A 26358-nucleotide genomic window follows, 5' to 3' on the forward strand; every position below is an offset into this window, starting at 1 on the left:
GCAGTCTCGGAAAGCGGAGTTACCATCCACCAAAAGCCAGAAGCCAAATCTCACCACTGCTATGGGTTCGATGAGGGGGAACTTCCTGTTAGTCCTCCAAACACCGAGAGCCCCACCACATCCCCAACCAGAGCTCGGTTATAAAGCAGGTGTCATGAACTCCTCCGATGTCTAGTTATTGGTCAGAAAATTCCACTTTGAAAAGTTACTGAGGTGATGCCAAGTGAACCAAATCTTTATTATTGTTATTATTATTCGCCGGTTACTTATCCACATTTTTACCCATCTTTGGGATTTGTCTCTTCTTAATCCATGAGTGAGGCCTCGGCGAGTCCTCGACGGCTTTGGGTCTGAAGATGATCGCGCTGCTCGAGTGGGTCTTGAAGGCCGTTTTGATGAGGACGCACAGGAAGTAGGCAGGGACGGGCAGGATGGCCATGACGATCAGAGCCACGAGCAGCTCATTGGCCCACTGTGGGTACTCTCGCTTCACCTCATTTGACTGTGGAGGAGGGAGGAGTTTAGGGCACCCTGATTCTCTCCAGCTGGAAGGCTGTGGGGGGACACAGGGAGATGCAGCCCCCGCCCCCGGGGCGGCCCGTGGGGGGGGCCTCACGATGCCAGAGTCCCAGGCCATGTAGCTGGTGGGTTTCACACTCAAATGGATCAACGTGGTCACGAACAGGATGAGCAGCACCACTGGAGACACACAGCACCACAGCCAGTGGTACACGGGCGACAGGGCCCGGCCCAGCATGACAATGACATCGGCCAGGAACCTGGGAGGAAGGGCAGTGGGGTCTGGGGGAGACCCTTAGTGGGCCGAAGTCTGCCCAAACCCAGCACGGGGAGGGCCCCTCCGCCTACCAGTTCACTGCCCCTCCCTTGTGCCATTTCAGTTTTGTCTCTACCTCAGTCCTAGGATTTTATAATTATTATTATCATTGGAGAGGGAGATTTACAGACAGAAGGAGAGACAGAGTGACAGATCTTCCATCTGCTGGTTCACTCCCCAAGTGGCTGCAGTGGGCGGAAAGGAGCTGATCCAAAGCCAGGAGCCAGGAGCCAGGAGCTTCCTCTGGGTCTCCCACACAGGTGCAGGGTCCCAAGGCTTTGGGCCCTCTTCCAGTGCTTTCCCAGGCCACATCAGAGAGCTGGATGGGAAGTGAAGCAGCCAGGACACGAACTGGCACCCAGATGGGATGCTGGCACTTGCAAGGAGAGGATTAGCCAACCGAGCCGTCACACCTAGGCCTGGACTCTGAAGGCCACCCATCTCAGAGTGGCTGGTGCTCAGCGTGGGACCTGCCAGCACCCAGGCAGCCCAAGCAGCACGTGGGAGTGAGCAGGGTATGTCCTGGCACTCTGATGCCAGGATGCACGCGCGCCTGCAAGGGCTGCCACCTGGGATTACCCAGGGCTTCAGGGTGTTGGCACAGCCCCCTCCCCTGGGTCTTACTAAAATGTTGATGCAGATTGAGGGACCGGGGTGGGGTTTAGGAGACCTGTTGATGCCAGTTGCTGCTGGTCTAGGAACCCCTGCCGGGGCAAGGGGCTGCAGGCTTCAGAGGGCCACATAACCCTCACACTTGACCCTGGATTCCTTGCTCTATTCCCTAGGAACTGGTCCACCCTTCACCACCTTCTAGGCCACTGGGGTCAGAGATCCGGCAGGGAGAGCAGACAGACCCAGCCAAGCGCCCATGCTCCCTGGGGAGCACCACCCCTACACTCCATGTGCACAGTGGGCACCCTCCGGGCTGGCCGTCACCTCCTGGCCCCGTAGACCCAGGCTATGGCGACATTCTCCACGATGACGATGAAGAAGAGGGGCAGCGAGGCCCAGTAATCGTCCAGCAGGTTCACCAGGTAGCTGCCCGAGGGCCTTGTGAAGATGAGGCTCCCCAGGAACATGGGCAGACAGACCCCCACTGAAGGAGACCGGGTCACCGGCGGTCAGACCCCCGGCGGGAGTGCTCACTCTGCCCAGCTAGGGTAGGGCCTACAGGGCAGGGCATCTGTGAGCACCCCTGCTGGGGGGGGAGGGAGGGACAGGCCTGTGAGCACCCCAACTGGGGGGGAGGGGAGGGACAGGCCTGTGAGCACCCCTGCTTGGGAGGGGAGGGAGGGACAGGCCTGTGAGCACCCCTGCTGGAGAGGGGAGAGGCTGGCCTGCAGGGGTGGGGCGCCTGTGAGCACCCCAGCTGGGGGGGGAGGGAGGGACAGGCCTGTGAGCACCCCTGCTGGAGATGGGAGAGGCTGGCCTGCAGGGGTGGGGTGCCTGTGAGCACCCCTGCTGGGGGGGAGGGGAGGGGCTGGCCTGCAGGGGTGGGGTGCCTGTGAGCACCCCTGCTGGGGGGAGGGACGGGCAGCTGGCGCACCTGTCAGCAGATTGGTGTGCTTCCTGAGGCTGCTGAAGGTGTCCTGCAGCGGGGTGATGACCCCCTGCATGAGCCCCAGCATGCTGCTCAGCCCCATGTTGACCAGCATCAGGAAGATGATCATGGCCCAGAAGGTGGGGCCGGTAAACTCAGAGATGAGGTCGGTAAATGACACGAAGGCCACGCCTGGACCCTCCATCACCTAGGAGCCAGGGGCAGAGGGGGCCACTCTGAGCTGCCCTGCCCCAGGAAGTGGTCTGAGGCCCTGCTGCTGGCCACTGGGGCCTTCAGGCAGGGGTGACCCCTTCGCACAGCAGCTGGGCTTTGGTACTTCCTGCCCGAGCTACTTCATCTGAAACCGGTAACCATGAGCCTTGGCCACAGTTGCCGAGGTGCGAGGAGGATCGCAGACCAACGCCGGTCCAGGTGCCTGGCTCACTGGGCGGCTGGGGCAGGGTGCTTTAGGGCATCCCGGGGTCTCTGTCTCCACCCTTACTTACGTCACTGAATGCCTGAGGCAAGCTGCAATGGATCACGTGTTGGAAGACCTTAGTTCTGATATTTCTGGGGAGGGCCTCGATCCACTTCTCGTAGTTGTAGCTGGGATTCTGTTCCAGATACTTGGGCGGCAGGGCCTCTGGGGGCAGGGTCCCAGCAGCCACCAGCTCCACCACTGTTTGGGCGTTCCTGGGGGCGGGGGCGGGAGCAGGTGCAAGCATTCAGGGCCTCCCAAGAGCTTCTCCTTGATGCTCTAGATGCCCGAGCACATCCCCAGCCTGGTCAAGGTCTCTCCGGAAGTAGACCTCTGCCATCTGCTTTAATAATTGCAAGGGTCTCTGGGAGGCGGGGGAGCTGGAAGGGTTTGGCAGAAATGGCTCTCAGAGGCTCCCTGGGGCTTTGCTGCTGGACCTGTGCAGAGCGCCGTGAAAGCTTTGCAGGCTCTTCCCGCACTGGTCCCCCCAACGACTTCCTGCCCTCCAGTTTGCTTCACCCTCTGTTCCCCCGCCATGCTGCGGGATCGGACCTCCTCCACTGTGCCACAGGCTCGCTCTCTCGCACCTCAGCACTTCCTGCTTAGAACTCCCTCTGGACCTTATCCCACGCCCCCCTCCACAGGATTAACTTCTAAAAGTTCTTACTCAGGTCACTGAATTCTAGTTTCTTCCCATGGCAAGTTGTTCAAATCGCTGATCAGTGAGCCACAGAACAGTACTGTGGTGCTGCCCACTTTTTAAAATGCTAGGTTCACATCCATGTTAATTCTCTCTCTCCCGTGAGCACCTAACCCCTCTGAGGAATGGCTTCTGGGGGTGGGGACCACAGGCGCTGGTTGAGACCCTGTGTGCGACACTCTTGTAGGAGGACTTGGTCAGCATCCCCGGATGGAAGGCCTGACTCACTTCACATAACACTTGCTGGTGTTCACGGTGGCCAGGTGGCCCAAGATGGCAAACACGACCACCGTGGTGGTCAGGGACGCGGCCAGGTTGAGAAGAGCCACAAAGAAGGCGTCACCGACACAGTTGTTGGACCGAGGGACGTAGGAGCTGATGGCGGTGAAGATGCCGAAGCCGGGGCCCGTGGACAGGAACAGCTGGTTCCCGGCCCGGCGCCACACCTCCATGGAGTACAGGGCTTTTGCCTGGAAGGAGGGAAGTACCTTGCCAATGGGACCGAGATAGGAGACAGGTGAACCCTGCCGGGGCTGGGAGACAAGCTGAGGACGGACCGATGGTCCCATTGACAGGAGAGGACCAAGGGATGAGGCCGCCTCACCTCAGCGTTGAGCAAACGCTGGAGACCGTACTGTGAGCCTTCCAGCAGCAGGCTCCGGATGAGGAGGCAGAAGAGGATGACGTAGGAGAGGGAGACCGACACGTACAGCATCTACGTGGCGAGGGTGTGGTGTGGCAAAGGCCCGTGAGTTAAAGACCACTACAGGAGCAACACATTGGGGTCCTACCCACACCCGCGGTAGGAGATTCCTGGGGGGCCCCGGATGGGGCAGAGCCCGTGCAGACGAGCGGGCTGGCGGCTCACCTTCCCCGTGGACCGGAGCCCTCTGATCATGGAGATGCAGACGATGGCCCAGGTCAGGAAGAGCGACATGCTGAGATGCAGGACTGGCAGGCCATCGGGCTGGATCTCGTCAGACGCATTCAGCATTTTCCGGTACCAGAAGTAAATGGTGGAGGTGGTCTGGGCACATTCCGGATCTGGTTAGGTGGGGACACTGGCCTTGGGGGGCTGCAAGCGCAGCTGCCACCCCGTCCTTCCAGAACCCCCAGCCCCCCCCCCCCCGCCGGCCCCATTTTCCCATCTACCCCATTTCCTTTCTTAGGCCTCCTCCTGCCCCTCGCCCTCTCACCTGCTTTGCTGCTATTCACCATGGGGCACAGCTGCCAGGGCAGCGGATTCTGGAAGGACTGCAGGAAGTAGAAGAGACTCCACGCCATGAGCATGCTGTTGTAGAGCCCCACGATGATGCAGACCTGAGGGCCAGCAAGGACTCCAGGGGCTGGCCGAGCAGGGTGGAACTGCTGGGGCTGGCTGGGGGGCCGGGGGTGTCAGAGGACAGGGCCGGGCAACCCAGGGCACCTCACCATGATGCTGGCGTATCCCACACCGCCAATCCAAGGGCTGATGCCCTTCCACACGCCGACGCTGCCCTGGCGCAGCCTCTGGCCAGTGGCCATCTCCAGGAAGAGGAGCGGCACCCCGAGCAGGAACAGCATGGGCAGGTATATGATGAGGAAGCTCCCTGTGGGGAAGGTTGAGGACCCATCCCCATGGGACGCTCACTGCCCGACCAGCAGCCTCCCTCAGGGCCCAAACAGCAGGCTCACCTGCCTCAGCGTGCCTCCGTGCCTTGTTGCCCCCCACCCCAGGAGACTGAGTGTCCCTCGGCCTGCTCTTTCCTCCCAAGAAGCGGGGTGTGTGGGCAGCTAGCTCCAGGCCCCGTCAGGATCCAAGTGCTGTCTCGGTTTCTATCAAACGGTCCCTAGTGGCTGCAGGCAGGGCCTCAGCATCTTCCTCCTCCCCTCAGGGGTCTGTAAGTCTGACACTCGGCTTACCACGTCCGTTGTGGAAACACAGGTAAGGGAAGCGCCAGATGGTGCCCAGCCCCACCGAGAAGCCCACCTGGGCCAGCAGGTACTCCATTTTATTGGCCCAGGAGGGTCGGTCGAGGTGGGCTTCCTCCAGGGGCTTTTCTGCGGACCTGATCACCTCCTCACTGTTCTCAGACCAGATGTAGGATGACAGGCTGTCCCTTTCTGGGGTCACGGACAGCTTCTCCAGGGGCAGCAGCTTGGCCCGCACGTTCAGGGGAGGCACGAAGGTAGCAGAAAGAGATGCGGAGCACGGAGGCGCCAGGCTCGCGGGTGCCACGGCCTGGGCCTTGCTGGGCTGGGGCGGCATCTCAGCGTCCGGGCTGGCTGTGGTTGACATCCCGGCGCGCAGGTCTACAAGCTGGAGGACAGACATTGCTTGTCACATACACGCCCCCACCCCAACCTGAGAGGACCACGGTGAAACAGCAGCGCCCCCACCCCGGGAGGGAATATTCCTACCTCTGGAAAATAAAAGGCAATACTGTGTGAGTTACAACCGCAGGGTACAAACTGCCTCACAGTCATTTTTAACAACAACAACCAAATAGAACAAAATAGAACAAAACCTTCATACACAGACTAAAACAAAATCAAGCCACAAAGTGTAGCTATATTTGTGAGAAAAAATTTTAAAACCTCAATAAATAAAGGGTTGTGCTCTATTCATAAACCGGAAGTGCAGCAGTGCCAGTTCAGATTCATCCAGGGATTCACTTTAGATTCCCACTGGGATCACAGTGGGGATGTTGTGGAAATGGCTATGATAATCTTGATAAAGAAGAAAACCCCGTGCCGGCTGATGGGAAGTTACAGACATGAGGCAAACAGGCCGCTGGTGCAAAGATGTACAGAGAGGAATGGGGTGGCTGCCCCTTCCAGCATCACCACGGTGGCGAACGCTGCAGCCAAGCTGCCCCACATGCTGCTGCCGGAGCTGCTGGGTAAATGCATAGGCTCAGCACGGCAGCCTAGTGGCTAGAGTCCTCACCTTGCACACGCCAGGAGTCCACATGGGCACCGGTTCTAATCCCGCCAGCTCCACTTCCCATCCAGCTCCCTGCTTGTGGCCTGGGAAAGCAGTCGAGGACGGCCCAAAGCCTTGGGACCCTGCACCCGTGTGGGAGACCTGGAAGAGGTTCCAGGCTCCTGGCTTCGGACTGGCTCAGCTCCGGCCCTTGCAGCCACTTGGGGAGTGAACCAGAGGATGGAATATCTTTCTGTCTCTCCTTCTCTCTGTAAATCTGACTTTCCAATAAAAACAGATAATAAATAAATAAATAAACCTCTAAAAAATCAACGTGTAGCTCTAGAATCCACATTGTGATGAGGAGTGATGAGTCGCCGGCATGCTTCTAGGCCTTGGTGACTTTTTCGATATATGATGTTGGAAGATGTCACTAAATTTGAAATCACACCAGAAGGAAGAAGAATCACTAAATTAGATCAAATTTTGCTAAATGGAAATAATGTAACAATGCTGGTGCAGGGAGAAGGGCCGGAAGTTGAGCGGGTTTCCTGGGTTTCCTCTGGCTCCGTGCAGTCTTAGGATGGCAACAGCACAATTGGGATTGATTTTTTTGTAACTTTTTAATGTTTAGATCCGTTAAGTGGAAGTGCTTTGAAGACATTTTTTGTAAGTTAATCATGATTATTTTGGAAAAAAATTTCTTTGAAGACTGAAAAAACAAAGGTGCTTTTTTTTTTTTTTTTTTTTTTTGGTTAAAAAACAATCACTGGAGCAAAAACACACAGACCAGTATGGTGGCCCACGTTCACGCGTGGCTACGTGCGTTTAAATGATGGCACATTCATAACCAGGTTGGCACATACCAAGCGCTCAGCTGGCACCTGGCCACCACACTGGGATCATAATACATTTGCATTCTCACAAATCATTCCACTGGCTTCCTCTGGGAGGGTTTGAAAATGTACACACACACGAATGCCTGACTCGTAACAAACCCGGCATGTGCAGCTGCAGAGCAAGGACAATCTTTTCAATCAAGTTGCCCTAGCAATGGGCAGTCCACACAGAACAGAAACCTGTTATCCAGAACAAATTATAGTTCTAAACAAGAAAGGTAAAGTAATTTTTTTTTTAACCAAAGAACCTAAGACAATATCTGTATGGCTTGAGGTAGGCAGAGCTTCCTGAAATATAATTTTTAAAGGTACTAACGATACAGGTGAAGTTCAACAAATGAGTCAAAATGAAAAATAGGAACCTATATCAAAGTTACCTGGGAGCTGGCGTGGTGGTGTAGTGCTACCGCCTGGGGAGCCAGCATCCCATATGCCCACCAGACTTCTCCTTCCTAAGATTTATTTGTTTGTATTGGAAAGTCAGATTTACAGAGAGAGAATGAGAGACAAAGATCCTCTATCTGTTCATTAACTCCCCAAGTGGCCCCAATGGCCAGAGCTGCACCAACCCAAAGCCAGGAGCCAGGAGCTTCTTCTGGGTCTCCCACACTGGTGCAGCGTCCCAAGGCTTTGGGTCATCTTTGACTGTTCTCCCAGGCCACAAGCAGGGAGCTGGAAGGGAAGTGGAGCTGCCAGAACACAATCCCACATGGGATTTTGGCGCAGGCAAAGTGAGGACTTGAGCCACTAGGCTACTGCTCTGGACTGGGGCACCAAACTGGGACCCAACTCCCTGCTAAGGCACCTGGGAAAAGCTGTGTGGGCCCTTGGCAACATTGTGGGGAAGCTCCCGGCTCCTGACTTCTGCCGGTCCAGTCCTGCCCCAACAGGGGGAAAGCAGCCCATGGAAGCTTTCTGTGGGTCTCTCCCTCTAACTCTTTCAAATAAGTAAATAAGTCTTAAAAAAAATACGTTAACTGAGTGACCAGACAAGGCATACAGTGGAAGATAATTGTAACACATACAGTTGACAGAACAACGCATTCCCTTGGGACAAAAAAGTAGCCACTGTGGATGTTACTTTAGGAAGGAAAGGAACTTGTCAACATGGTTACATTCTGATACTGGGATGGGAAGATCATCTTAAGTTACCTGGGGGCGGGAGCTAATTCCTACATCCTTCTAAGAAGGGAGAGAGACATCCAGGGGCAGGGAGGGGACAGAATGGCAGCTACAGAGGCGAGAGTGACGGGGACACGGAGGAAGGTGGGCCCTGAGGAACGTCCGTGCCCCGCCAGCAGCTGGCAGGCACCGGGAGCTGGGCTTTGCCACCACCAGCTGCTGGCCAGGGGACGCAGGCCCATCAGGTCTCAGAGCTCTGATGTCAGAACAGAAGGAGGACACTCAAAAGGTTTACAGAAAATCGAATTCAAAGAGCAGTTTATTTTTGGTGACAAAAAAAAAACAAAACCCCTGACATCCATGCAGTTTTATTTTTTCCAGATTTGCATCGTCCACGACCTCTTATTAATAAATAGACATCAAATTCCCGCTTAGCAGTCACTGTTCTAGCAGTGAGGCAAATAATATAGATAAGCAAAAAGAAAAAAGTGGGGGGGTGTCACAACAATGAGGAAGATGACTCCCTCGTGGCACAGCAGGTCCTGCTCCCTCCTGGGATGCTGCTCGCCTGCTTGCACCGAGCTCAGGACAGGTTGTTGTCCGATCAACTTATCACCTTAATGATCCATTTGTTACAAATACAGGGGCCAGGCTATGTTACATGGCATCACAGCAGATCATCAGTCATCAGCAAAAGCTAGGTGCTGAAAATTCTGTACCAACAGTTTTATCAGCAAATACATTGCAAAGTGGGAGGGGAGGATAAGAGCTATATCAATGGGTTGTAACATATGAATTGTATTTGGATGCTGATTCAAACAATTTTTTTTTTAAAGAGACATTTGGGGCAGGTGCTGCGCAGTGGGTGAAGGCACCACTTGGGATGCCGAAAAACTGGATGAGCACGCCTGGGAGGGAGCGCTGCCTTAACTTCTGATCTAGGTTCCTGGGAAGTAGGCGATGGCCCAAGTGGCAGACCCAGAGGGAGTCGAGGTCCCAGAGGGAGTCGCAGACCCAGAGGGAGTCGTGGTCCCAGGCTGCAGCCCGGCCCTGGCTATGGCAGGTCTCTGCGGAGTGAGCCGGCAAATACATCAGTCAGCAACCAAAAGAAAGGAAAGCAGGAACATACGTATTAACATGAGTGAATTCTCCAGCCATCGTGGCTATTTGGGGAGTGAACCAGTGGGTAGGAGAGCTTTCTTTCTGTCCTGCTCACTGCACAACTGCCTTTGCAAGAAAAATAATAAATCTTTAACAAAAAAATTATACCTTTGAGTACCTTTTGGGCTATGTGAATTATACCTCAATAAGCTGTTTTAAACGGATGAAGCTGATGGCGGTAGATGGTTACTGCTGTGTGTTCTCAGTCCAATAACAGCTTTACAGTTGTTTTTAAAGGGGTTCTCTTACTGGAACCCTGACATATCTACAGATTTAATGATAAATATGGGATTAGCTTCAAAAGCGGGGGAGGAAGGACGGAGGCTCGAAGGATCATGAACGGTCACTGGTGATGAGTTCAGCAGTTAACTGTGCTCCTCTTTTGCAAATTTTGGAAATTTCTAAAATTCAAGAGCTAGAAGACAGAGGTCGCACTCCCTACCAGGCTGTAGCCTTGCCTGGCTGCGGGAGTCCCGCTTCCCCCAGGTCTGTTCACGGACACTGCTGACGGCCACGGCTCTGTGTCACATGTGAAGGTGGCTGGGAAGTCACCTAACTTGGCCAGACAGTCCGGGAGGAAGGCGCTGGCAAACCCGACTCGGGACCACCCGAGGCGCTGCAGCGTTTACGGAGAATACATACAACCAGAGCGGGTCCTCCTCCTGCTCGCGGGATCTTTCCCAACAGTCCTGCGACTGGCCAGCGGACACTCACCTAGCGGTCTGCGGACAGAAAAGCTGCGCGTGACATCAAGGCCCCTCCAGATCTCCCTCCCACCTCCCCCACTTGCCCATCCCCTCCCACTGGCTCCACTCCCAGCTGGACCTGGGAGACCCAAAGGGCAGCGAGGAGGGTCCAGCTGAAGACGCAGACCCTCCCCCACGTCCCTCCCATCCCCACCTTAACCGACTCCGCGGCGCGAGTGCAAGGCGAGCCGGTGATGGGGACGGGGCGGCAAGCGTGCGGGAACCAATGGGTGACGTGGGTGACGTGGGGGTCGCGCCCCCTCCGGCTGGCTGGTCTTCAAGCTTCAATTGCACAGATTTGGGACACCCCTGCGATTTCCCTTCCCTCGGGTTTCTTGTCCTCGTCAGAGAAACTTCCTCTTCTCTCTCAGCATCCCCCGTCTCTGGATCTCTGGGAATTTCAACCACCTCTACTTCCGGGGCCCATCCTCACCATCCGCTGACTGGTCCCCCAAGCAGACCCATCGTCTTTGGGGAACTACTTCAGCCCATTCATGGCGCCAACCCCTCCCCTCCTCACAAGTTCCAAGAAATAATGTGCTGGTTGAACTGTGACGCCATTGGTGTTTCTTACGAAGCTCCTGCGAGAGCCCTGCTGGGTTCAGCCACGTCACCAGCTTGTTCCCCCAGCTTGTTCCCCCAGCTTGCTCAGCACTGACTGACAAGGGCACACAATCCACGACGCAGCATTGGACCCACAGACACGGCCACTGTGGCACAGCAGGAGTGCTGGGGGTGCGGGGGAGCCCGCTCTCCCCTCTCCCCTCTCTAGCAGTTAGTCCCGCGATATGGCAGTTCTAGCAATCCAGCTCTCACACCTGCCAGGGCACGGCAGGGCAGGAACTCAGGGCTAGACTTGGGGTTCTAGAAAGAACAGCAGCCTTATGGGATCTATAAAAGAATAATTAAAAAAAGATCTTCCCACTCAGCCTTGGGGTTGCCGTGGACTCATTTATTGACCAGCAGTGCAGTTCCTGGTCCAGCCCCATCCCGGGAGGTATATCAGCCTGTGTCGTGTGTCCTTTGCATCGAGGTACACAGAGTGGCAGTGGGACAGCAGCAAATCCCAGGAGGGGACTTCCGAGCCAGATTCCTCTTGCCACTGCCCTTGGGAATGGAAGTGATTCGGACCCAGGGAGCCCAAGGTTTGGAAGCTGACGGAAAGAAAAGTGTTGTGAGAACAGAGCCAGGGGTCAGGCGACAGGCTGGGCAGCCTCTGTTTGACCACCCTGTAGGTATTCCTCCCTGGAGGCCTCTGGCCTGGGCATGATCTGGCTCCCCAGGAGCAGTGCACTGGGAGCGCCGGTCCGCTGGCCCTGCATCTCAGCCCGGAAGCGGATGTCATAGAGGAGGCTGTACACAAGGTGTGCAGGGATGGGCCCGATGACCAGGAGCCAGAGGAGGATCATCAGGGCGCGGGCCCACGACGGGTACCAACGCAGCTCCTCTCTGGACTGCAGAGGGTGAGAGATGGGTTTAGAATATCCACGTGCCAGGGAGAAGGGAGTGGTGGCGGGGAAAGGTGGGCAGAGTTGACAAAGTGCCCAGGGAGCCAGAGAGCCAGACGAGCAGGCTCTTCAGGCAAGAGCGGACTTGAAAACACTGGGCTCCGCCTGCCACAGCGTCCCGGGGCTCTGGGGGGTTGCGGAGGAGGGCTCACACTGCTCGAGTTCCAGGCCGTGTAGCTGAAGTTCTTTGTGGCAAGAAAAAACACCGTGGTCACAAACATCAGCAGCAGCATGACTGGACAGAGACTGCACCACAGCCAGGAGTAGACGGGGGAGACAGGGTGGCCCACCAGGACCCTGACATCGGCAAGGAACCTGCAGAGAGCGGGCAGTGAGAGGCTGGAAGGCCCCTCAGGGCCGGGCATCTAGGGCAGGGCCACACTGGACTGCCCTCGAGCCATCTGTTTCACTCCAAACCTTATTGTCTCTTATCTTCTACAATCCAGGAACATTTTCCAACCTTCATGTAGCCCCGGTGCCCTTAGGATAAGGGCCAGGTCACTTTCATTGAGCTCATGAATGCAAGAATAGTTACACTGTGCCAGGGACTCTTCTAGACTCGGTACTCCCAGTAAACAACACAGGCCGATATATCTGACCAAACCCTCCGAGAGCCCAGCTAGTCCCTCAGGGTCACACACCCAGCCTCCTTGCAGCAGGTGTACGGGGCGCGCTGGCCAGCCTGGATCTGCGTGGGTTCTGCTCTAGAACAGCTGCCCTGGCTCCCCGGGCCCTCCCACCTCAGACTCGGCTCCGCCTCCGTGTCCTGCAGGTCACGTGACGAAGTCCTCCCCACATCAGCACGCGCACACACAGCCCCTCTCGGACGTCCTTACCTACCTTCACATTACCCGCCCCCGTCACTTCTGTTAACGTGTTTACAGTCTCTCACTGCCGGGACAATGTAAGCACGCTGTAGACCAGGGCGCTGCTGTTCATCCAATGCTACTCTTAGCAACGCAACAGCGCCCGGCACACGTGCAGAATGAAACATAGATGTCCCAGAGGAGATGAAAGATCACCACGTCACTTTAGTGGGGGGAGGAAAGACCTCGACAGGGAACAGGAGCCGTCCCTCCAGACCCGGCCGTGGGCCGCCTGGCCGAGCGCTTTACCTCTTGGCCCCGTACGCCCACACTACGGTCATGTTCTCACACATGACGATGATGATGATGGGCACGATTATCCAGTAGTTGTTCATCAGGGTGATGAAGTAGACCCCTGGGGGGCGGATGAAGAAGAGGCTGCACAGGAACATGAGCAACGAGATGGAGACTGCAAGAGGCGGCGGGTCATGGTCAAGGTCAGAGGCCAGGCCAGGCCAGGTGACAGAGGCCAGGCCAGGTGACAGAGGCCAGGCCAGGCGACAGGGTCAGAGGGCACGCCAGCCTAGGTGACAGGGTTAGAGGCCAGGCCAGGCGACAGGGTCAGAGGCCAGGCCAGGCCAGGTGACAGAGGGCAGGCCAGGCGATGGGGTCAGAGGGCAGGCCAGGCCAGGCGACAGGGTCAGAGGGCACGCCAGCCTAGGTGACAGGGTTAGAGGCCAGGCTAGGCGATGGGGTCAGAGGGCAGGACAGGCCAGGCAACAGGGTTGGAGGCTAAGCCAGGTGACAAGCGCTCCTGGAAATCGCAGAGCTCAGCGGGAGTCCTCACAGGTACCTGCAAAGAGCTTCTTGTGTCTCCTGAGGAGACAGAAGACATCCTGGAGCGGCATCATGAGCCCCTGCAGGAACCCGGCCATGGTGCTCAGCGTCAGGACCAGCAGCATCACGAAGAACAGGATGGACCACAAGGTAGACCCGGGGAGGAACGACATGGCCTCTATGAACGCCAGGAACACGAAGCCCCTGCCGTCCTCAAACTGCAGGACCGAGAGGGCAGTGGGGAAGGCGTCCTTAGCCCTGACGCTCCTTCCAGCCCCAACACGCCAGCCCTGCTCAGGCCTCACCACAAGGGGGCGCTACAAGGACGGCAAGCTTTGCAGCCCCTTGCCTGCAGCTCCTCACTGACCTTCAGAAAATGTTCCTTGAGGCTGCACTGTGGCACCTTGCTGTGGACCTGCTGCTTGAGGACCTGGGGAAGGCCCTCAAGCCAGGTGCTGTAGCCAGCGCTGGGGTTCCCCTGCAGGTACGTGGGGGGCTGCGCCTCTCGGGGTAGCTGCCCCGCGGCCACCAGATCCATCAGCATTTCAACATTCCTGGCAGCGAGAGGAAAGCCAACAGAATTGCAGGGTCACTTAGGAGATGACCTGTCCATCCAGCCTCCCCTCCAGAGGCAGGATGTCCATGACCCACCTGGGGCAGCGCCCAAGGACAGACCTAGAAGGTTCTTCTTTCAGGGATGTGAACTAGCCTGCGTGAGCCCGGGCATGTCTGACTGCAGGAACCCTCACGGGGAGACGGGGTCTCCCACTCACCACCTCTGTCTTCCCCTGACCTTTCTGAGACTCCGCAGTGTCACCTTGCAGGGCGCCAGGGAGCGCAGGTGACCTGAAGTAATGAGTGCAGGACACTCCCGAGGAGCTGTGCCTTGCACGTTGCGACCCTTGCCCAGCTGACCACCCAGCATTCTCTCTGATAACCTGCTGCCCATCCCAGGAACAGCCATATTTAATAGTCGCAGGGCCCCCTGGCCCCCGGCAACCCCACTCCTACCATCATTCTGCACGTTACTAATGTCTATAAACCCTTAAGAATTTCAGCTCAAAAACAAACAAACAAAACAAATTTCAGCTCATTGGGACAGGCAGGGTGGCACAGGGAGTCAAGTTGATGCCTAGGGCACGAGCATGCCATGCCAAGGCACTGGTGTGAGTCCCAGCAGCCCTGCTTCCACCCGGACTCCTAGCTGATGCTCCCTGCTAAAGCAGTGGAAGCTGGCTCCCACACAGCACACCCTGGCTCCGGCCTTCAGCCTGGCCCGGCCCTGGCTGCTGGCAAAGTTACCAGCAGATGGAAGATCAGTCTCCCTCTTTGTGATTCTTCCTTTCAAATACACAATATGAATCCTTTTTTAAAACGACTGATTTAGGGGCCCAGCAGCGTGGCCTAACGGCTAAAGTCCTCGCCTTGAAAGCCCCGGGATCCCATATGGGCGCTGGTTCTAATCCCGGCAGCTCCACTTCCCATCCAGCTCCCTGCTTGTGGCCTGGGAAAGCAGGAGAGGACGGCCCAAAGATTTGGGACCCTGCACCCATGTGGGAGACGCGGAAGAGGTTCCAGGTTCCCAGCTTCGGATCGGCGCAGCACCGGCCGTTGCGGCTCACTTGGGGAGTGAATCACCGGACGGAAGATCTTCCTCTCTGTCTCTCCTCCTCTCTGTATATCCGGCTTTCCAATAAAAATGAATAAATCTTAAAAAAAAAAAAAACGACTTAAACTGGACAAGTGGGATGCTGGACTCTGTATGGTGTGAGCATTTAATTAGGGAATCTCAACGGTACTTGAGCTGTGGTTATGCATCAAGGTGAAGGAATTCACCATGGGGGAAGGGTTTGGGGTGAAGGGGGGGAAATCCCAGTACCTATGAAATTGTGTCATGTAATACAATGTAATTAATGAATAAATGAATATTTTTAAAAAACCGACTGATTTACTTTTATTGGGAAGGCAGTTACAGAGAGAAGGAGAGACAAAGGGAGATCTTGTATCCACAGGTTCTTTCCCCACATGTACACAAAGGGCAGAGCTGGACTCATTCCAAGAAAACCAGGAGCTTCTCCCGGGTCTCCCACACGGGCACAGGGTCCCAAGGCTTTGGGCCATCCTCGACTGCTCTCCCAGGTACATTACCAAGGAGCTAGACGGGAAGTAGAACGGGTGGGACATGAACTATGGAATGCTGGCACATTCAGTCAGAGGATTAGCCAGTAGAGCCATCATACAGGGCCCCATTTTGCCTTTCAATCAAAAAATACCCAACTTTTGAAAAAGATAAACTTAAAACAATGGAGCCTGGCGTGGTAGCCTAGCAGCTAAAGTCTTCGCCTTGAATGTGCCAGGATCCCATATGGGCACCGGTTCTAATCCTGGTGGCCTCACTTCCCATCCAGCTTCTTGCTTGTCGTCTGGGAAGGCAGTTGAGGACGGCCCAAAGCCTTGGGACCCTGTACCTGTGTGGGAGACCCAGAAGAGACTCGGATGAGCTCCTGGCTTAGGCTTGACACAGCACCGGCCGTTGTGGTCATTTGGGGAGTGAATCATCAGACAGAAAAACATCCTCTCTGTCTCTCCTCCTCTCTGTATACCTGACTTTGCAATAAAGATAAATAAGTCTTTTTTAAAAGTGAATAATGAATCTAAATAGGTATTTTTTGAAAGATAAATGCATATGACTCACAGGTATGTGAAAAAAATAAATGTGCATTAAAACTGTAATCAAATACCTTCTCCTGTGGCAGTTATCACCCGAAAGACCAATGGCAGCCAGTGCTGAGGGCGGGGAAGTGGCACACAGGGTCACAGGGAAGGCAATCTAACACGGCCCCAGTGGGAAACAGTGGGGGTTCCTCACAAGTAGAAGCAGTGCTACCACGTGACCTCACAGCCCCAGCATTGGCTGTGTCCGTGTATGCCGTGGCAGCCCCGGTCTGCAGTGGCACTGTCCAGATGAGCCAGGACCCAGCTGCAGGCCACTGGAACTCTCCCACCTTACCAGCAGGAAGGTGTAACTGATTAAAATACATACACACACACACATAAAATCCTCATCAAGTTAACCGTAAAATAAACAGACACCCCTCTCCTGGGTATCCACCGAGACACAGCCTCCACGTGTCCACGCAGACCTGGGGGCAGGGGCAGTCTGCCCGGAAACGAGTCAAATGCCTACGAACAGGATGGCTTAAAAAACTCAACAAAACACAGTGGCCTTCCTTATGGCTTTTGCCACAGACACTTCAGTACTGCAACAAGCTAACTCAGGGTCCCAGCTGCACAGGATGCCAGCTGCTGCCATGGCAACAGTGGCTTTCTCTGGAGCCTCACCTGGTGCCCAGCCCTGCACCCTCCCAGAGCTACCCTGGCACACTCTCTGACTCAGGAGCTCCCCCTGGCGGCCACTACTTTCTCCAAGGACACAGCCATCCTCTTTCCTCCAGGAAGCCACCCCGGTTTGCTGCCCCAAAGCCACTGCAAGCATGTCTACAAACTGCCTGGGCTCCTCGCTACACACTCCAGCAAAGGAGCACATAGCCACCCCACAGCTGCCCTTCCCGCATGAATGGCCTAACTGGGGTGCCAGCCTCACAGGTCCCTGTGGCTGTGATGCCACTGACTCTACTCCCTTACCACCACACACAAACCCACAGCTGGCCTCTACTGCCACGTATGCACCTACAAGCAGCCTCAACAGCAGAATTCAAGCCGAGTTCTGCCACACTACATCCAGAGACAGGGCTGGAGTCCTGGGAAGCCCCCCAGTCCCCAGCATTTCTCCCATCACTTGCTGCCAAGAATTGGGCAGGCGCCAACGGCCAAGAGCCCGATGCCAAGCTAACCAGAGCAGCATCACAGTGTTCACAGAATACATTATTTCACAAATAATCTGGTGCAAACTAAAAAGTTGCTCCGACAAAAAGCTTGGTAAATAATGAAACACATAAACTGGGTAACAAAATCAGAAAAATATACCAAATCAAAAGCAGCTGAACAAAGACATTTAAAACAAAAAGAAGGAAACTTTGGGGACTAAACATATAGTGAATAAACTAGTAAATACTATGTACAGCTTCAAGAGGAGACCAGCTCAAGATAAATAAAGAATAAACAAGGGTCCGGCACAATAGCGTAGCAGCTGAAGTCCCTGCCTTGCATGCTCCAGGATCTCAGTGACCCTGCTTCCCTTCCAGCTCCCTGCTTGTGGCCTGGGAAAGCAGTCGAGGACGGCCCAAAGCCTTGGGACCCTGCACCCGTGTGGGAGACTCAGAAAAGAGGTTCCTGGCTCCTGGCTTCGGATCGGCGCTGCACTGGCCGTTGCAGCTTCTTGGGGAGTGGATCATCAGATGGAAGATCTTCCTCCTTGTCTCTCCTTCTCTCTGTATACCTGACTTTGCAATAAAAATAAATCTTTAAAAAGAAAAACTAATGAAGAAAGCCTGTGGAAACTATGGGACATAAAGAGAGCAAAAATTCATGTAGCTGGGTTTACACAAGAGGGGACTGATGAGGCAGATTTCATTATAGTGGCTGAAAGTGTGTAAAAGAAGCAATGCAGAGAATGTTACAGATATGAGGAGTTACAGGCCGACAGGACGTGAGCATTTGCAGGTGTGTGTCTGCAGGCACCTGGATCTCAGCCCGAGAACTCCTGCACACAGTGCACCAGACACTTGCATTTCTTCTAGAAGAATGCTAATGGCTGTGGCACCAGCGGGGGGAAAGCCCTCCCAGGCTCAGCAGCCTCTGTTCCTGGGGACACCATCACTCCTGCTCAGCTGGGGTCTAATTCCTGTCCTCTCTCCCTGAGAGACGCAAGGCTGGGTCTGAGCTTCCCACAAGCCTTTCTGGCACAGAGGATTTTCTTTTTTAAAGATTTATTATTTTTTATTACAAAGTCAGATATACAGAGAGGAGGACAGAGAGGAGCTGCCGGGATTAGAACCAGCGCCCATATGGGATCCCGGGGCTTTCAAGGCGAGGACTTTAGCCGTTAGGCCACGCCGCCAGGCCCGGCAGAGAGGATTTTCATGGGGAAAACAGCCAGTAGGCACAGAATCACAGTTATACAGGAGAAATAAATTCTGACATAACATCATTTTTTAAAAATTTATTTCATTTTTATTGCAAAGTCAGATATACAGAGAGGAGGAGAGACAGAGAGGATGTTCTTCCATCTGATGATCCACTCCCCAAGTGACCACAACGGCCAGTGCTGCGCCAATCTGAAGCCGGGAACCTGGAACCTCTTTTCTGGGTCTCCCACGTGGGTGCAGGGTCCCAAGGCCTTGGGCCATCTTCGACCGGTTTCCCAGGCCACAAGCAGCGAGCTGGATGGGAAGTGGAGCTGCTGGGATTAGAACCAGCTCCTACATGGGATCCTGGTGCGTTCAAGGCAAGGACTTTAGCCACTAGGCCACCATGCAGGGCCAATAATAAAATTCTTTTACATAATAGAGTGAATATAGTTAATATTATTGTATAAAAGATTTATTTTATTTTTATTGCAAAGTCAGATATACAGAGAGGAGGAGAGACAGAGAGGAAGATCTTCCATCTGATGATTCATTCCCCAAGCTGCCATAATGGCGGGAGCTCAGCTGATCTGAAGCCAGGAGCCAGGAGCTTCTTCCGGGTCTCCCACATGGGTGCAGGGTCCCAAGGCTTTGTACCATCCTAGCCTGCCTTCTCAGGCCACAAGCAGAGAGCCAGGTGGAAAGCAGGGCTGCTGGGATTAGATCCAGCACCCATATGGGACTGCAATACATACAAGGCGAGGACTTTAGCTGCTAGGCTACCACACCAGGCCACACATTACATATTTCAAAATAACTATAAGACTGGATACTCTTATCCCAAAGAAATTACAAATATTTTAGCCGATAAGTGGTTAAGCATCCTAATTTAATCATTACACAATATACATATCAAAGCACCACAGACTCTCATAAAAATATACACTGGTCAAGTGTCAATGTCTGATTTTAAATTTAAATTTTAAAGTTTTGAAAGTCATGCCTGGGCTCAGTGCAGTAGCCTGGTGACTCAAGTCCTCGCCTTGTATGTGTTGGGATCCCATATAGGCACCAGTTCGTGTCCCGGCTGCTGCACTTCCCTTGTGGCCCCCTGCTTGTGGGCTGGGAAAGTGACGGGGGACAACCAAACAAAATGCCAGCCAACAGAGACTCCAGGGCCACTCCTGAGGCCATCTGCGGCACCTCCCAGGTGAACAGCCAGAACCTGCACCGATGCACCCGGGGCCTGGTCTTGCAGGCGGTGGCCCACCCCACCTTGCCATTTTCCCAACCTTTGGGCACGGTCCTCTATGCCTTTGTGATGTGTGACATTTCTTACATGGCCATGTCAGTGTGTCAGCCTCTGAGCTGGAGGATTTCTAGGGCTGGCAGAGGGCTGTGGACGACATGGCAAGGCCAGCCCCAAGCAGCTGGCTCAGGACAGCAGAGGGCCGCAGGTCCCTCTGTGAACAGCTGGGGCCACAGTACCTGCAGTCCATGTGCTAGGGCGGACACGCACCTGTAGGTGTTCTAGACTGCCTTGGCCATCCCCTTGGCTGTCTGGCACAACTGTGGATAAACCTAGTAGCTAGGAGAGATGAGCGGAAGGTGCTGGTTGCAACTAACACCGCCGTGGACTGGGTGAGCCAGACGGTCCTTCACAGCCTTCGAGCCAAAGAAAGGCAGAGAAATCTGCATTTGTGGCTGGCATGAGGGCTTGCCGGGATAAGCGACCACAGCAGGGGCTCAGGGCAGAGCTGTGCCATTTCTTAGCTCAGAATGCCAGGAGCAAGACCAGACGAACACAAGTTCCCGAGACTCCTGGCAACTCCAGGTGGCCATATTCCTAGGCAATGCCTCTGGCTAATAGCTCTTGGTTTTTTGTTTTATTGTTGGTATTTTATAGTAATGATTAAATACCAGCTTGTTTTGTTTTTTATAGACAAAGCCAGCTATACTCTATCTCCTGGAACAGTAGAAATTCTGAGTGCAGTGAGGTGAAGATTAGCACAAGTAAGTCTTTGCAGAACCTGAAAGGTTCAGGTACCTGGGTGGAGCTGATGTACTGGGCCCTCAGCGGCTGTCTAGGCCACTGGGTGGAGCTGATGTACTGGGCCCTCAGCGGCTGTCTAGGCCACTGGGGGGTGCTGGCCCTCTGGCTGGGCCCTCAGCGGCTATCTAGGCCACTGGGGGGTGCTGGCCCTCTGGCTGGGCCCTCAGCGGCTGTCTAGGGCACTGGGGGGTGCTGGCCCTCTGGCTGGGCCCTCAGCGGCTGTCTAGGGCACTGGGGGGTGCTGGCCCTCTGGCTGGGCTCTCAGCGGCTGTCTAGGGCACTGGGGGTGCTGGCCCTCTGGCTGGGCCCTCAGCGGCTGTCTAGGGCACTGGGGGTGCTGGCCCTCTGGCTGGGCCCTCAGCAGCTATCTAGGGCACTGGGGGTGCTGGCCCTCTGGCTGGGTCCTCCGGGGCTGTCCTTACTTCTCATTGCAGCGGTAGGTGAGAACTGTGGCCCGGAAGCCCAGGACAGAGAAGATGAAAGGCATGGTGATGAGCATGGTGAACAGGTTGATCACTGCTATGACAAAAGCATCCGAGAGACAGTTGTTGGACGGGTCCATGTGCGAGGCTAAAGAGGCAACGGGACCAAAGCCCAGGCCCAGGTTAAACAGCACTTGGCACCCTGTCAAGGACCACACCCGGATGTTGTAGATGGATGACACCTAGAAGGGGGGAGTAGAGTGAGACCGGGCTGTAAAGGAGGACAGGGACTACAGCCAGCTAGGAAGGGGAGGAGGGGGAAGTGTGAGAAGAAACGGGAAAAGCAGGATGAAGAAGCCAGCCCTCACCTTGGCAACCACCAGATACTCAAGGCCGTACGTCGCCCCATCCAGCAGCAGACTCCAGAAGAGGAAACACACGATCATGAAGTAAGGGAGTGGTATCAGGACATACATGACCTGAATGGACAGTGGGGCACTGAGAGCAGCCTGGCCAGGAGGGGCCAGCCCTGGGGCCACGCCGGCAGCAAGCGTGGGCAGGCGGTTTGGTGCAGGGCTCATGGCTCCCGTGAGGGCAGCCGGGGGACCGTGGACCACAGAAGTTGGAGCCCCAGTGGCAGCAAAGTAAGAGGCTCAAGTGCCCGAGAGTGTCAGGTTGGCTCACCTTTCCCATGGACTTGATTCCATTGGATACAAAAGTCCCAACAAGACACCAGGCTACGAAGAGGGGCAGGGTCAGACTGCGGACCGGAGGCCCTCCATCCTCAAATCTGTCGGAGGCCTTCAAGGTTTGCTGGTACCAGAAGTACATGAAGGGCGTTGTCCGCGCACACGCAGGATCTGAGGGAACCTGGCTTTGGACGTGCCTGCTGGACGGGGAGGCCCTGCCCCCGCTTTCTTCTCTCCACCCCCACTCCTTTCTTCCCTCTGTCTCCCTCTGCCCAGCGCTCCTTGCTGCTCTCCCTTCTTCCACACTTCCTTTCCAGTCCTGTTTTCCCTCTCTCCTCTTTACCAAAGTCGCTGGCATTCTTGAGTAAGGGACATTTCTCCCATGGGGCAGGAGATTGGATGGACTGGCTCAAATAGAAGAGGAACCAGGCATTGACCACATTCAAGTACATGCTGGAGAAGAAGCACACCTGGGGAGCAGGGAAGAGGTTCAGGGACAGGAAGCAGTGGGGGACTGGACCGAGGGTTGGGGAAACTGACGGAATTCTATCTGGGCAGGTGAAGGCGCGGCCTCTGTTCCAGCACAGTGGACCGGAGGGGATGCAAGACGGGCCTGGGCAGCTGTGCACACCTCACCATAAAGCTGCTGTAGCCCACACCACTGCTCCAGGGGCTGACGACCTTCCACAAAGCCATGCTGCTCAGGCGCAGCCGCTGGCCAGCGGCCAGCTCCAGCAGGAGCAGGGGAATGCCGACCAGGAACAGCAAGAGGATGTAGATGAGGAGGAAGCTCCCTGCGGGCAAGGTGCAGTGGGCGCTCTCAGCACCTGGAGTGCCTCGGCACCCAGGGAGACATGAGGTTCCAAAGCACCAGCATTTACCTGCTTCCAAATTCCTCACCGTCGCAGGATTCTGCCACCCACAAGACCCCAACACCCCCACGCAGCCTCTCCTCCCCTCAGAGCCGGCCCTCTGGTCCCACCACATTCACGCTCAGCTGCCTCGCGCTGCCCACCCGCCACACTCCAGGGGTTGGGGCTCCCCACTCTGCTCACAGGCGGCATCTCTCAAAGCCACTGGAGTTTCCAATGCGGATGGGTCTCTGTCCCGCCTGCTGCCTACGGCCCCTGGTTTCCTGGTCCCCGACTTACAGCCTCCACAGTGGAGCCACAAGCTGACGAACCACCACATGTTGGATGGCTTCAAGTTGTAGCCCAACTGGGCCAGGATGTATTCCACCTTGCCAGACCAGACCGGGCGAGTCAGTGCCTTGCTCCCTTCTTCCTCATCCACCAGGAACTCCTCGTTGGAGAAGATTTGCTTAAGCAATGAGGAACTTCTCATGCGTAACTCAGACACGTGCTTCGGGTAGCCAGTCCTGCCCTTGGCCTCTGAGGCATGGGCCTCCCAGACCTGAGCCCTGGCGGCCCGGGCTGCTGTCGCCTGGGCCTCGGAGACAGGGGCTGCCGCGCCCTCATCCTCCCAGCCCAGGATTCCTCTGAAGCCCTCAGAGAGCTTCGTCTCGATCGAGGAGGATTTGGACACCACGTGCTCCACCTCTCGTGCCTCCGATGTCATCTCAGGCCAGACCACGGGAACCCGTGCAGCTTCTCCCAGGTGGGGCTCACCTTCTGGAAGCGAGCTGGAGGACACCAACACATGCACAGCTCGGGTTTTATAACAAACTGCGACCAAGTTCCTCCTGAAAGCTAACCTGCAACTAGACTCTAGCCACCACTGACATCAAAGCACGCCCACACACATCTTTCCAACGTTCTGCCTAGAAATGTGTTCAAGCAAGAGCCAGGGATACCCGTGCAGTGGCCTAGCGGCCAAAGTCCTCGCCTTGAATGTGCCAGGATCCCATATGGGCACCGGTTCTAATTCCGGCAGTTCCACTTCCCATCCAGCTCCCTGCCTGTGGCCTGGGAAAGCAGTCGAGGACGGCCCAAAGCCTTGGGACCCTGTGCCCACATGGGAGACCCGGAAGAGGTTCCTGGTTCCTGGCTTAGGCTTGACACAGCACCAGCTATTGTGGTCACTTGGGGAATGAATCGTTGGGCGGAAGATCTTTCTCTCTGTCTCTCCTCCTCTCTGTATATCTGACTTTGCAATAAAAATAAAATAAATCTTTAATTTTTTTTTAAAAAAAGAGCCAGGGATAAAGGCAGACAAGGCCTGCACATGGCAGCAGGGGTGCGGGGAGGTGCTCTCAGAACCCCAACCACCGAGAGGGGTCCCTGTGGAGGCAGGCACCATTTAGTACCAGCATCTACGTCAGAGACTGACTGAGTAGTAAATCTGTCATACAATCCCAGGAAAGTTGTTTTAATTCTCTGAGTTTTCTCAATTATTGATCACTCAGGGTTCTGCTCAAATCCTTGCTGACCAGAAATCCTTCCCTGCCTCCCTGTACAGAACAGCAGTCCTGACCCCACTCTCTACACCCACCCACCTCCACGTGCCCAGTGTGCCAGCCCTGTCCACTCCATCCCACCCACCTCCACGTGCCCAGTGTGCCAGCCTTGTCCGCTCCACCCCACCCACCTCCACGTGCCCAGTGTGCCAGCCCTGTCCACTCCATCCCACCCATCTCCACGTGCCCAGTGTGCCAGCCTGTCCGCTCCACCCCACCCACCTCCACATGCCCAGTGTGCCCAGTGTGCCAGCCTGTCCGCTCCACCCCACCCACCTCCACATGCCCAGTGTGCCAGCCTGTCCGCTCCACCCCACCCACCTCCACGTGCCCAGTGTGCCAGCCTGTCTGCTCCACCCCACCCACCTCCATGTGCCCAGTGTGCCAGCCCTGTCCACTCCACCCCACCCACCTCCACGTGCCCAGTGTGCCAGCCTATCCGCTCCACCCCACCCACCTCCACATGCCCAGTGTGCCAGCCTATCCGCTCCACCCCACCCACCTCCATGTGCCCAGTGTGCCAGCCCTGTCCACTCCACCCCACCCACCTCCACGTGCCCAGTGTGCCAGCCTATCCGCTCCACCCCACCCACCTCCACATGCCCAGTGTGCCCAGTGTGCCAGCCCTGTCCGCTCCACCCCACCCACCTCCTCGTGCCCAGTGTGCCAGCCCTGTCTGCTCCACCCCACCCACCTCCACGAGCCCAGTGTGCCAGCCCTGTCTGCTCCACCACTTGCTCTGTCCTTGGCAGACGTCAGTGGGTGGTGCTACCTCATGCCTGCGGCCGCTCTCCTCCACTCTGTTCCAGCCACCCTCGCCTTTCCCCAGCTCTTCAACTGCACTGCAAAAGAAGGTACAAGAAACATGCTGAAAAAGAAAGAAAAAAAAGGGGTTTGGGAAAGAGAAGAGGGAAAGGGTCTAGGTGGATTTTCCAGAGGGGAGGGAGCTGCTGAACCCACAGACACCGGGCAGTCGCACAGAGCAGGTCATGGGAAACACGCAGCCAGACACAGCTGCCCAAGAGTCTTCAGCAGGTCAGGAAGATGCTTATAATCCATGACAGGTAAAAACACAAAACTAAGCTTCAAATCTCTACTTTAGTTCTCCAAACACTTAAAAATGAAAAGTAAGAAAAGGTTGAGGGGCTGGTGCTGTGGCTCAACAGTGCACTGGTATCCCATATGGGCACCAGTTCGTGCCCCGGCAGCCCTGCTCTCCACCCAACTCCCTGCCTGTGGCCTGGGAAAGCAGTCAACGACGGCCCAAAACCTTGAGTCCCTGCATCTGCATGGGAGACCAGGAAGAAGTTCCTGGAACCTGGCTTTGGATCGGCTCAGCTCTGGTCATTTGTGACAGAAGAGCTTTCTACCTGTATCTCCTCTCTATTTATCTGCCTTTGCAATAAAAATACATACAAATCTCTAAAAACTTTCTTATCTTTTTTTGGAGGTGCCAGCGTCATGGCATAGATTACATGTCCTCCGATGACTCCTATGGTACCAGTTCAAGCCCCAGATGCTCCACTTCTGATACAGCTCCCTGCTAATGGCCTGGGAAAGCAATGGAAGATAATCCAACTTCTTGGGCCCCTGCACCTACAACAGAGAGTCAGAAGAGGCTCCAGGCTCCTAGCTTAGGATCTACTGAGCTTCAGTTACTGTGGGGAGTGAACTAGATTTTTCTGTTTCTCCTTCTCTCTGCAAATTTGCCTTAGAAAAAAACGGTGACAGGTATCAACATGATGGTTGGTTTCCAAGCATTCCATTTCTATTTGGAGGTTGAAAAAAATGTTATTAGCCTTTAACCACTTGAAAAATTGGTATGAATATGGTAGATACATGGTTTATTCACAAATTGTGAGCAAAGAAAGGCCTCACAATTTTGTTGTATTTCACAAAAACCACCTGCTCAGCATACCCAAAGTGGTGCAATGAGAAAACACCAGGGACCCTGTGCAGTAGCCTGGTGGCTAACGTCCTGGCCTTGGGCGCCGGTTCTAATCCCCGCAGCTTCACTTCCTATCCAACTCCCTGCCTGTGGCCTGGGAAAGCAGTCGAGGACGGCCCAAAGCCTTGGGGCCCTGTGCCCACATGGGAGACCTGGAGCAAGTTCCTGGTTCCTGGCTTTGGAGTGACTCAGCCCCAGCCACTGCAGTCACTTGAGGAGTGAATCATCAGACGGAAGATCTTCCTCTCTGTCTCTCCTTCTCTCTG

General features: G+C 55.3%; 2 protein-coding genes across 4 annotated transcripts; both read right to left on the bottom strand.

Annotated features, from left to right (window-relative positions):
- Positions 1–209: 209 nt before the first annotated feature.
- Positions 210–9805, bottom strand: LOC101530732 (orphan sodium- and chloride-dependent neurotransmitter transporter NTT5). 2 transcript variants are annotated; one of them, XM_058674446.1, is made up of 12 exons: positions 9782–9805; positions 5456–5852; positions 4985–5142; positions 4750–4873; positions 4422–4597; positions 4158–4268; positions 3782–4023; positions 2882–3068; positions 2382–2583; positions 1772–1931; positions 617–779; positions 210–502 (listed from the first exon to the last, which is right to left on the bottom strand). In XM_058674446.1, exons 2-12 carry the CDS (start codon positions 5829–5831, stop codon positions 263–265), a joined length of 2139 nt encoding a protein of 712 aa, XP_058530429.1. In that variant the 5' UTR covers positions 5832–5852; positions 9782–9805; the 3' UTR covers positions 210–262. The 2 variants fall into 2 exon arrangements, with proteins under 2 accessions (XP_058530429.1, XP_058530430.1); XM_058674447.1 differs by having other exon boundaries at positions 360–502; positions 617–699.
- A 1762-nt stretch (positions 9806–11567) lies between these two features.
- Positions 11568–24923, bottom strand: SLC6A16 (solute carrier family 6 member 16). Of its 2 annotated transcripts, none has more exons than XM_058674373.1 (12): positions 24917–24923; positions 22880–23370; positions 22365–22522; positions 22072–22198; positions 21724–21899; positions 21408–21518; positions 21040–21281; positions 13905–14091; positions 13554–13617; positions 13010–13169; positions 12047–12209; positions 11568–11840 (listed from the first exon to the last, which is right to left on the bottom strand). In XM_058674373.1, exons 1-12 carry the CDS (start codon positions 24919–24921, stop codon positions 11580–11582), a joined length of 2145 nt encoding a protein of 714 aa, XP_058530356.1. In that variant the 5' UTR covers positions 24922–24923; the 3' UTR covers positions 11568–11579. The 2 variants fall into 2 exon arrangements, with proteins under 2 accessions (XP_058530356.1, XP_058530355.1); XM_058674372.1 differs by having other exon boundaries at positions 13554–13755.
- Between the last annotated feature and the right edge of the window lie 1435 nt (positions 24924–26358).

This window comes from Ochotona princeps, chromosome 16 (genome assembly GCF_030435755.1).
Source record: "Ochotona princeps isolate mOchPri1 chromosome 16, mOchPri1.hap1, whole genome shotgun sequence".
NCBI lineage: Eukaryota > Metazoa > Chordata > Mammalia > Lagomorpha > Ochotonidae > Ochotona > Ochotona princeps.

What these genes read in the sequence shown, in the direction of transcription:
- LOC101530732 (XM_058674446.1), bottom strand. Translation starts at nt 5,831, where the DNA reads ATGTCAACCACAGCCAGCCCGGACGCTGAGATGCCGCCCCAGCCCAGC. An exon ending in GGCTCCGGTCCACGGGGAAG is followed by an intron (nt 4,269 to 4,421) that starts GTGAGCCGCCAG and finishes CTCGCCACGTAG; the next exon opens with ATGCTGTACGTGTCGGTCTC. An exon ending in TGGCCTGGGACTCTGGCATC is followed by an intron (nt 503 to 616) that starts GTGAGGCCCCCC and finishes CCTCCTCCACAG; the next exon opens with TCAAATGAGGTGAAGCGAGA.
- SLC6A16 (XM_058674372.1), bottom strand. An exon ending in CAAGAATGCCAGCGACTTTG is followed by an intron (nt 21,900 to 22,071) that starts GTAAAGAGGAGA and finishes AGGTTCCCTCAG; the next exon opens with ATCCTGCGTGTGCGCGGACA. An exon ending in AGTATCTGGTGGTTGCCAAG is followed by an intron (nt 21,282 to 21,407) that starts GTGAGGGCTGGC and finishes CCCCCCTTCTAG; the next exon opens with GTGTCATCCATCTACAACAT.